A 12,235-nucleotide genomic window follows, 5' to 3' on the forward strand; every position below is an offset into this window, starting at 1 on the left:
AATCCTGAATACTTGAAAAACTTTCTTTTGACAGTGTCATTCGGCACGGCGGAGAGTCTCGATTGGCTCCCGCCGCCGCGGTGGCAGGCGCTCTATGATGACGGTGCGCGGCGCTCCGCGGCAGACGGGAAATGACCTATGTTTACCTATCCAAATGTGGCGGATGGGAGTTCTGCTGCTCGCAGGCGGAAAAAGGACCCCCTAGTGTTTCTTACATTGTGACAGATGAAGTAAACATAATATGGTTTGTTCTGAACAAGGTGGAATGATTATTGCCCACAGTAAGGGAGCAAGTGTGTTGTGAAACTGCTAAGGTACAGCCGGAAGGGAAAATCCTGTTTGAAAGTAGGACAAATGAAGAATTTACTTTTATTGTTTAACCTGTATAAATGCCCCAGTCACATTTGGAGTGGATGGGGTCAGGTATTTACCTCATATGGCAAATGCCAATGCCTTGAGATGAGGTATTTGTATGGTGCTTTAAATTACGCAAAAAAGGCAAACCATGCAGAACTTCAGGTTTATTGTGGCAAATAATTGTACATGTGTTAGTATTTGCCAGGCATTTTTTCCAAGAAACTGGGTGGCTTGACTGACACAATTTAGCTTAGGAAACTGTATAGGCATGTGGTAATACCGTGAAAGTAAGAATCTTGATATGTGCTGTCACAGGATCATAACTGGCCTCCACCAACTCCTACTGATGCTTATCGCATATACAAAAACTTCAAGAGTTTTGGAGGGAAACATATATAAACTTCATTTGAAATCTGTGTTTAATTCAGTTCCCTAATAGATTAAGTTTGCATATGTATGTCTTAATATTTTTCCTCCATGGAAGATACATTTAATTGCTGTGTGTCTTCTTTTCGTTTAATTTGTGTTATTAACCAGTAGTTCTTCTTCGGATGGCAAGATCCAAACTAAACAAAACAACTCCTTCCACTAGAGATAAAATACAGCAAAATACAAACATAGAAAAAATCATAAGTTAATGATGCACCAATTTGATGCCCTACACAAATGCATGGGGCACTAGGTTATCGATTCAATCGTCGTTTTTGCTCCAACCCGAATGGAGCACATGAGAGGGTGCAATAGGAAAACAGTTTTTGAGAATGTCTTTTATTTTCTTCATTAGGTAACCAATCATTACGTTGTTTTTTTTATTACAGGGGCAATTACATCGACTACAGTAACACGACCAACATCCACGACTACACAAGCAGGTAATAGCAGTCAGATGTGAAATGTGACTGCACCTTTTGAAATGTATTTAATGATTCTGAAAACTAAAGACAGTAATATTGAGCAGAGTGACAGAATTCTGTTGTGTTTTAATTAGGTTGTATGTATGTATAGAGGTATGTATATATGTTTGTATTTCCATGGCTTGAATCTAGCCACAATAAAAAATTAGTACTAAGAGAGTATGGTGTGCACACTGTTATGCATTGTGATGTAGTGTTCTTTAAGCTTCTCAACTTCACAATATTTAAAATGTTTACAATTCACATAAGTTACAGTCTTCAAGTATTACGGATTTAGGCTCCAATTATGAGTTTGGAAGAGCGAAATTACTACTTGGTTTTGTTAGTTATTTTCACATCACCCAAATTCCAAGTCGTTTTGGGTCAACATAAAGTGCACGTTACCATACCAATTAGCAAAATGCAAAAATACCAATCAATACATTTACATGCAAAATATCTCAGAATCGCCCTGCGGTAAACTGTAGGCAGAAAAATCACCCTAAACATAAATTTCATGGTAATATATATATATATATATATATATATATATATATATATATATATATATATATATACATATTTTAAAAGCAAAACATACTGCAAATCAACAATTTTAAGAGTTTAAAATGTAACCGATAAATAAATATTAAGACAACCTCATTTTCTAAAGAACATAAACTCAGTAGAAAACATCATAGCCAAATTAGAACACGAAAACATTCAATAATAAAGTGAACAATCTAAATGAATATCTAAAACACTAATTAGAAGTGGAACAATAGGAAAATAATGATAAGTATTATGTGAGGTGCACTCCTTTTGACTGGGGTAGGTTCTAGATCGCAAGTTTGTGCTGTTCGGGTTTACACTCTCCCAGGCCTGATGGGGGAATTTGTTGGGAAGAATGAGATAGGGAAGACATTGACGGGGAAGGGAGAACGGCTGCAGTTACTATTAAGAGAAGTTCTCACCTGTGTGTTGAGCAAATGCCCTTGTTGATGGCAAGGTAGGTGATTGCAGGTCGCTTAACATTGCAAGTTGTCCAATAGCTTCAAGGCTAGTGAATTGCCTCACAGTTGGGTAATGCAGTGCATGGTACGTATTTTGCTCTTTTCCTATATTCTTTCAGGTCAACCGTGTGTTGGCTTGTGCAGAACGTATAGCTCTGCATATGCAGGTGCAGTGCCACATTGCAGATATAATTGTGTTTGGTGGGCAGCTGTGCTATGTTGTGTGATGCACTTTGGAGATGAGTTCCAGCCTCCACAATTGCCTCTTTCACCATTATGAAGCTGTTAAGCAGCTGGACATCACCACCTTCATGGAAGAATTCCTTGCGACATCTTTTCCAATGTCTGTGCCATAGTCTTATAATGCACAGAAGCGCATACTTCAGCTGCCACTGGCTGCGCAATTTCCTCCACAATACGTTTCCAGTTACCTACAAAAGACATGAACTAAAGACTGTCACTGAAGTTTTATCATGAACTGCCTTTACCATGATGCATTGGGGCGAACTGAGTGTTGGGATGTGAGGCAGTGTACTCCCACCCTCTTTTTGTTTTAAATGGCTACCTTGAGCAAATGAGCTTATAAGCTGTTGATGATACACCTGCGCCCAGCGAGTGGTACAGAGACCTAAGAAGACTTTGGGCACCATCTCCAGCACACTTCAAAATGATGTGTTGCTCTCTACTGAACAAAGACAACTATACTTAAACACATGTCTAGAGATACACAGCACTGGCTGCACCAAAAGGGTGAAAAACTAACGTCTGTCACTGAAGTAGTTATTACAATGCACTGCATTTTCAATGACGCATGGGGTGAACTGATTGCTGGTATATGAGGCAGTGTGCTACCACTGTCTTTTTGTTTGTACAGCGTCCTTGAGTTACTGCACTAATGAGCTCTGGATGATGCACATGTGCCCAGTGAGTGGTACAAAGACCAGAGAGGACTTTGAGCAGCATTTCCACTATCTCCAAAACAATGTGTTGCTCTTTAGTGAAGAAGGTCACCTATCCTGAAATACTTGACTAGAGATAAACACTACTGGCTGCACCAACAAGGTTGAAAAAATAAAGGCTGTCACTGAACTGTTATCATGCATTATTGGTTACAGACTGCCTTGTTTATGCAGCACAAATCCTCTACCTCCTGCTCCTCTTCCTGCATGAACTTATCTATGACACTTTGTGGAATGGGTTCAGACACAATGGGCCTAGTATTTACTTGTATTTATTTATTTATATTTAGAAATTTGTTTAAAACGCAAACATGTCATTTGGGTATTAGAGTGCTCTACATAAATATCAGATCTTGGTTCATGTCTTCCAATATCAGGTTTTGCAATTGAGTGAATTCCAAGACATTCAAGGTACTCTACACAGGAAATCAGCATCTAGGTGAAATATTTGTGGTGGGATGTTGATGCATGTCTGCTAAAGTGGTATAGTATCCTTAAGGGTGGCCTCCTGAGGGTGGAAAGCCTCAGTACCAGAAACCTATGTTCAGAAACTTACATTATGAATCTGTTGAGTAGAAGCTATCCGACTTCTTTCTTGAATGTGTGGATTGATGGCTTGGAACTAATCTCAGATGAGAATGAGTTCATATTCTTGCTGTAGATCCGGAGAAGATGCTTGTGTAGGTCTTCCTTGTCTTGAATTTGGCAGCTGTGAGTGTTAGCACTCTGTAAAGAGTAGCTTCCTCCTGAAAACTTGAGATTATCTGTTAGATACCTAGGTTCCTTAAGGTGCCGGGCCTTCTGTATCATGCAAGTTATCTTCAATTGTATCCTGGCTTCTGGAGCGAGCCACTGGAGTAACTTCAGAGATGGTGTGATGTGATTGAGACATATTCGTCCAGGTATTAATCTCACTGATGCATTTAAGATTACCCTTAGCAGTGCCTTGTGTGTTTTTGACTGGTCTGTTAGCGTTGCGCTGCCGTAGTTTAGTCTGGACATAACCAGAGATTGAACTGCAAGCCTGAAGTGTGTCAGTCATTCATGTAATGGTGGGGGCAGGAGGTGGCGAGAAGAGCGGGAATTCTGTTTTCATTGGGTTCAACTTGAGGCGGTTGCATGATAGCTAAGTTTGGTTTTCACCAGAATGTCATTTAGTCAGGTGATATCTTCCTGAGCGGAAATTTTTAGGTAGAGCTGTGTGTCATCTGCTTACACATGGTGTGCAATGTTCACAATTTCCAGGATCTTAGTCAACGGTTTCACGTATAGTTTGAAGAGTGTTGGAAATATGATGGATCCAGGGAAGCTCATCTTTGATAGTGAGCTTCCCTGTTTGATTCATTGAGAATGATTATTTAGAAAATCGGTGAACCATTTAAGAACATTACCTGAGAACACCATTCTGTGCTCGAGTAGCTCCACAAGGCAGTCATGAATGACTGTGTCGAATGCCGAGAAGAGACCTAGCAGTATGAAAAGACAGGAATGGTTCTTATCAAGTATTTGTAGCGTGTCGTCCATAATGTGCAAAATGGCTTAATCTGTGCTTTATCAGGGTCGAACTCCTGATTGGCACATTTTGATTAGATTTAGTTGCTCAATATGCTGAGTTGGTTCATAGTGAACACGTTTTGCTAATAGTTTTGCTAAGAAGAGGGTGTTGGATATAGTTAAAAAAAATAAGCAATCTGGTGTAATGCATTGTGCTACAGATGCGGTTGTGATTTTTTTCAAAATGGGAGAGATGAGTTGGTTGAAATTTTGTACAATTGTAGAGGAGATTGGGTCATTAAACTGTGACGTTGGTGTCAAAGACATGATGTTCTTGCTGATTTCCTAGTCATCTAATGATTTGAATTAGTTCCATGTTGCTTCATGTCTGTGCTTGATGGGAGATATAGAAACCTGAGTGTTGTGGATTTTGTGGGCTCTGTATGATCTATTTGTTCACTGTTGTCAATGTAGATTCCTCCTTTAATGTTCATTATTATCTCTTCAAAAAAAGGATGGAAAGGCTTTGCATTTCTTCATAGACATATTTGTGATGATGTTAGGGTTTTTGGGGCAAACCTCTTTGACAATCTCTAACAGTTTAAATGGGCTATTAATAACTGCATCAAGTTGAGTTCTGAAGAAGCAGTTGTCGATGACCGTGTGAAAGCTTGGACAAAGATTGTACTGCTCTGTGGCTAAGCACTGTCGTTCTCCACTACTGTTTACAAGAGTGTATATGGGTACAGTTGTGAGAGCTCCATAGACAAGATAGCTTGATCTGAATTAGGCATTTGGTGTTGTGGTGGCAAACTGAGTGATAGTTAAAGCACTGGTTGTTGTGGTAGTCGTGGCCACTGTATATTCTATAGACACACGCCTATGTCCAGACCTGGGGCCTGTGCTCACTGCGCCATAGGAACCAACTTTACCTCACTGATGAAGCCTAACTAGGCCAAAACTGATCTGGGGGTTCCCATCTAGAGGGCACCTAGTCTAGCAGCATGGGTTAGAGTCTTCCATGTGGGGCAGGGCTACGACTGATTTGCATATGGATTGCTTTGAATAGAGTCATAAAACTACAGACCGGAATGTGATCACCGGTGACTTTGATTGATTCAACCATTTCTTCCATCAGTTTGCTGTTTGTTGTAGAAGATGCCCTAGGTGTGATGGGTATGCCCAGATGTGTATCATGTGCTCAATGTGTCACAGGACCAGTTATATCTCACTGTTGTGGTATAAGTTGGCCAAAACAGGTCTGGTGTTGCTTGTGTTTCGATCCAGAGTAGACCTGACCTAACAGTTCAGGTTGAACTGTACCTTTTGGAGCTGGGCTCATTTGCATATCACAGATCTCTGTTGAGAGTGGCAGAGTGGGAGAAAAACAATGGATTGGAATGAGGCCTGGGTGATGAGCAGTGGCTGCAAATAACTAAAGCATTGCTTTCATCACTCTGTTGTTTGTTGGAGCAGACACAATGATTACACTGACTTGATAGGATATCTTGCTCTTTACGTGTCTTCAAAATGGAGGTGAAGGTGCATACCTCATAGAGGACAGTTCTGTATAAATTCTGCAAACAAATAGTGGTGGATTGTTTATTGTCATTACTTTGTAATCTCAGTGTATGCTGCAACATTGTGGTAAGATTATGAGCCGTCTGAAACGTGATAGTTTTAGTTTGTGCCACATTGCTCTAAAAAAAAGCATTCTAAATTCATCACCTCTGTTAACTAGAACACATTTCCACTCACTATGAGAACGTTATTATTATTAAAAGAACAAGGGAGACTCCTGCTCTAAAAAACTTCCAACAACTCACTACTCGTCACCTGAGGTCGGGGATAAAGGCTAAAGTGTGATGTAACTGTCATTGTTCTAATTTGTTTTGCAGTTTCACATAACTTGTAATTTTTGTCCCTCTAGCTCCTCGAGATACTGAAAGTGTGAACTTACGCCTGGTTAATGGAGGACAGAACTGTGCTGGCCGCATAGAAGTTTATTATGGAGGTGCCTGGGGGACCGTGTGTGATGATTTCTGGAGTACAGCAAATTCACAAGTTGTGTGCAGACAGCTGGGCTGTGGAACTGTCCAGGCATCTCCTGGAGGGGCCTTTTTCGGGCAAGGAACTGGAAGCATTCTTCTAGATGATGTGCTCTGTAGAGGAAAGGAAGCTCACCTGTGGGACTGTCCCAACAAAGGATGGAACAAACATAACTGTCTCCATAGCAATGATGCTGGGGTCATCTGTTCAGGTATTTTGCAATGTATCTACTATAAAAATCTAAAGAAACTCACCTTCTTCTTATCTATAAATAAAGAAGAAGTGTGGTGTAGGGTGGACATTGGGTGAATGCATTTTTGGATGTTTGTTGTATTGTTGAAATATAACGTAAACTGCATTCCTATTAATTCAATATGAAATTAAATATATGGTAAAAAAGAGCCTGATTTAGATCTTGGTGGACTGGTTACTCTCTCACAACAGTGAAAACATCCTATCTGTCAAAATATGAGTCCCCTAGAATATATTTTGATTTAGATTTCGGCATATGAGATATCCATCACTGTTGTGAGGCAATTGCTCATCCTCCAAGATCTAAATCAGGCTTTCAGTGTTAGTGTGTGAATTAGTGGGTGAATTGGATCGGTTGGAAAATGTTCTGTGGTTGTAACAGCGATAAAGGGTAACCTGGGATTAAAAGTGGAGCTTTCACTACCTAGTTCCTAAACTAGAAGTGATTCTTGAATTGAAATTTTGTATAAAAAAAAAAACGAAAGAACTAGTGTTTCTCACATTGTGACAGATGAAGTAAGCATAATATGGTTTGTTCTGAACAAGTTGGAATGATTATTGCCCACAGTAAGGGGGTGAGTGTATTGTGAAACTGCTAAGGTACAGCAGGAAGGGAAAATCCTGTTTGAAAGTAGGACAAAGGAATAATTTACTTTTATTTTTTAACCTGTATACATGCCCCAGTCACAATTGGAGTGGATGGGGTCAGGTATTTACCTGATATGGCAAATGCCAATGCCTTTGGTGCTTTAAATTAAGCAAAAAAGGCAAACCAAGCAGAATTTCACTTTCATTGTGGAAAAACACAATGTACATGTTATGTTATGTTATGTTATGTTATGTTAGTGCTATTTGTATTGCGCACGGCTGCTCCAGCGAAGGAGCGTCCCGCCGCACCGACAAGGTGGCGAACACAACACAACTGGGGAACAGAAATAATTATTAAGAAATTGGGGAGTGAAGGATTTAACAAAGCTCAGCAAATAAATGAGTTTTAGCGGCCTTGCGGAAGGAAGGTGATAGGCCCTTCAGAATTTTGAAGGAAAGGCACAAAACTTTAAAGTGGATCCGCTGCCTAACGGGTAACCAATGCAAGGCTCGCAAAGATGGACCGGCCGAGCAAAACCTAGGAAGACCTACGATCGCTCTGGCCGCAGCGTTCTGCACTCTTTGAAGTCGGGTTAACTCAGCCTGGTTTAATCCTATAAAAAGGGAGCTGGCATAGTCCAACCGCGCCAAAACCGTTGCTTGCACCACCAATTGACGAGTTGCGGCATCGAAGTATTTAAGGGCAGGGCGCAGATTGCGCAGGATGCCGAAGCAGCAAGCCGCCGTCCTTTTGGTGTGGCCAACGAAGTTGAGGGAAGGGTCCAGCCAAACACCAAGGTTTTTGATCTCCGCAACCGGAGTGGGGGTCGGCCCCAGCTCAGAGGGCCACCAAGTATCTCCCCATAGGTCCGTCCGCTTCCCAAAGATCATCACCTCCGTTTTTTTGGCGTTTAGTTGGAGACAGTTGGACGTCATCCAACCAGCCACCGCCCTGAGTCCTTCTCTGAATCTTGGGGCATCCACCCCAGAGTCCCCGCTGATCGTGACCGCTAGCTGGGTGTCATCTGCGTACGACACCATGGTCATACCACAGAGCTTCACAACCTCAGCCAGCGGCCTCACGTAGATGTTAAACAACGTGGGGCTCAGTGAGGAACCCTGTGGGACCCCAAGAGACAGAGGATGACATTTGGACTGGTAGGGTGGGGACGCCACACAGAAGGAACGATCCCTGAGAAACGAACGGAACCACTGGTGTGCAGTGCCGATCACCCCTATCTCCTCAAGACGTTGCAGGAGAATGTCATGGGAGACCGTGTCAAAGGCGGCGCTTAGGTCTAACAAAACAAGCGCCGCCGTTTGACCTGCATCCAGAACTACCCGAAGGTGCTCGACCATAGATAACAGTGCTGTCTCCGTACTGTGGCCAGCCCGAAAACCATTCTGGGTGTCGTCCAGAATGTTGGCACGCGACAGATGACCAGTGAGGGCGGTGTTGACATACGCCTCCGCGAATTTGGCTGGCCACGGGAGAAGCGAAATCGGGCGGTAGTTCTCCGATTTTGTAGGGTCGAGAGATGGTTTTTTCAAAATGGGCATTACTACCGCATGCTTCCATTTCAAAGGCACCTGGCCTGATGATAGCGACGTGTTGATTAAGTCGCAAACCGGGCGAGCAAAAACCTGGTCTCTGAACATAGGTGGCTTGCGCGGGTCGTCCGGCGACCCCCGACTTAACTCGGAGAGCCAAGGCCGTGTAAGACTCCAACATGTATTAGTATTTCCCGGGCATTTTTTCCAAGAAACTGGGTGGCTTGACAGACACAATTTAGCTTAGGAAACTGTATAGGCATGTGCTAATACCATGAAAATAAGAATCTTCATATTTTCTGTTACAGGACCACTGGAATTTAGTATCTCACAAGTGATCAGGGCTTGAGAGGACAGAGGTAGATCATATCTGGCCTCCTCCAGCTACTACTGATGCTTAGAGCATATACAAAGACTTCAAGTATTTTGGAGGGAAACATATATACACTTCATTTGAAATCTGTGTTTAATTGAATTCCATAATATATTAAGTTTGCATATGAATTTCCTAATAATTTTCCTCCATGGAAGATATATTTAATTGCTGTGTCTCTTCTTGTCTTTTAATGTGTGTTATTAACTGGTAGTTGGGATGGCAAGATCTAAACTAAATAAAAACAACTCCTTCCACTAGAGATAAAATACAGTAAAATACAAACATAGAGAAACATTTCCTCATAAGTTAATGATACACCAATGTGATGCCCTACACAAATGCTTAGGGACTAGGTCATCGATTCAATGGTCGTTTTTGCTCTCCACGAATGGAGCACATGATAGGGTGCAATAGGAAAACTGTTTTTGAAAATGTCTTTTATTTTCTTCATTAAGTAACCAATCATTACGTTGTTTTTTATTACAGGGGCATTTACATCGACTACAGCAACACGACCAACATCCACTACTACACAAGCAGGTAATAGCAGTCAGATGTGAAATGTGACTGCACCTTTTGAAATGTATTTAATGATTCTGAAAACAAAAGACTGCAATATTGAGCTGACTGACAGAATTCTGTTGTGTTTTGATTAGGTTGTATGTATGTATAGAGGTATGTATATATGTTTGTATTTCCGTGGCTTGAATCTAGCCACAAGGCAGCGCCGCACTGTACAGGGTAAAATACAAGCATAAAGCCAACTAGTACTAAGAGTCTAAGAGTGTCTGGTGTGCGCATTGTTATGCATTTTGATGTAGTGTTCTTTAAGCTTCTCAACTTCACAATATTTACAATGTTTACAATTCACATAAGTTATAGTCTTCAAGTATTACGCATTTAGGCTCCAAATACGAGTTTGGAAGAGCAAAATTACAACTTGCTTTTGTTAGTTATTTTCACGTCAACCAAATTCCAAGTCCTTTTGGGTCAACATAAAGTGCACGTAACCATACCAATTAGCAAATTCAAAAAAATACTAATTAATACATTTTTTTTACATGCAAAATGTCTCAGAATCGCCGAGCAGTAAATTGTAGGCAGAAAAATCATCCAAAACATAAATTTCATGGTAATATATATATATATGTATATATAATGGCCCGTACTGCTCAGCGACCCTGTACTAGGACCCCTGCTACCGCAGAGGGTGTCCATTACATATAGTAGAGCTCCCTCAATGAGAGATTGCTTAGTTGAATCCGAGCCGGAAATTATCTGCAAACCAATTTGGTATCAGAATCTGAAAGGCTTTAAGAAATGTACATCATGCAAAGCCTGTGCACATGGGACCAATACTAAAACGTACCTCAGTCCATTCAAAACCAAACCATATACTATCAATAAAATGTTAAATTGTAAGACTGAATTCTCAGTATATGTGCTTACTTGCCCATGTGGATTAATCTACGTAGGTTCCACGAAACTTCAAGCACACGTTCGAATACTCCAGCATCTCCGAGCTATAGCAAATACAGACAATATATATATCTGGTGGCCCGACCTTTTAAGGCATGCCATGGATCGAATAATAAAGGATTGTCATACTATCTTATTGATGCAATCCCTCCCAACAGACGAGGAGGTGATAGGTAGAATAAATTAAGGAAGCTGGAGACCAGATACATTTTATTGTTAGATTCGAAACATCCTAATGGATTGAACCTAACGGAAGATTTATATACTTGTCTGGTATAGGAAATGCCGATGTAATGGTCCCTGATTCATAAACTAGATTACCAGTTGAAAATCAAATATATATGCACTATCTTGCACCTTTTACAAAACACAAAAAACATATACAGTACATCTGAAAACTTGATTATGTTGTAAATATTTTACATATTTATATGAAGAATTTATTATTTATAGATCAGATCAAGTATAAATGTTTTGTATTTAAGGAAGAAAATAACTCTGGTATCTATATATCAAGTATTCACTGTGATAAGAACTTATTAATTGATGTGGTACAGGTGGATGAATAACGTCATGATATTGATGTTGAATGCTGCTATTTAATGGAACAAATCATAAAAATCATTAGTAATGAACATGTGGAATATAACAACATAGATGAGAGCAGAAATTCTAAATTCATTTGGTTTTGAAAAACATAATGAGATCAACTGTAATGATTTTACTATCACTTGCACATTGAAGCACTTTAAATATGGTTATCACTAAAAGAAAAAAAGATAGAACATATACATTATCATGCAATTGTTTTAGGGCTAATGTATTTTACATGGATTTTTTCTAAGCAAATAATGATTTTACATTTTGCTTTTAAAAACTGGTTGATTTAAATATAAATTGTATTTTACAAGTATTTATATATCAACCGACAGCCCAACATGCACAAAATGCAATATAGAAATATATACGGAGTGTTTTGTCTATTTCTATAGTGAGTTGAACTCACATGATTCACTGATTCATGCACTGTCACTTTAAAAATGCCTTCTGGGTAAATACAAACTGTTGAGTGAACAAGCGGTGTTCGCGCTGCGAAACGCGTCTCAGACACTTAAAAATTAAAAATTACTGAGCACGAAACCTGGGTCCGTGTCCTGTTTGGCTGCATCGCGTGAATTAAGACGTGGCGGCTGCACAGGATTTGCAGCATATATATATATATAT

The 12,235-nt window shown here is 40.3% G+C and overlaps 1 protein-coding gene across 1 annotated transcript in view; it reads left to right on the forward strand.

Annotated features, from left to right (window-relative positions):
- The window catches only part of DMBT1 (deleted in malignant brain tumors 1), an 845,773-nt gene that overhangs the window by 389,545 nt on the left and 443,993 nt on the right, over positions 1–12,235 (forward strand). Inside the window, exons 8-10 of the mRNA XM_086919609.1 lie at positions 1,176–1,229; positions 6,647–6,976; positions 10,019–10,072. Coding sequence (XP_086775735.1) covers positions 1,176–1,229; positions 6,647–6,976; positions 10,019–10,072 — 438 coding nt within the window. The remainder of the gene's footprint in view (positions 1–1,175; positions 1,230–6,646; positions 6,977–10,018; positions 10,073–12,235) is intronic.

This window comes from Lissotriton vulgaris, chromosome 5 (assembly GCF_964263255.1).
Source record: "Lissotriton vulgaris chromosome 5, aLisVul1.2, whole genome shotgun sequence".
Taxonomy (NCBI): domain Eukaryota; kingdom Metazoa; phylum Chordata; class Amphibia; order Caudata; family Salamandridae; genus Lissotriton; species Lissotriton vulgaris.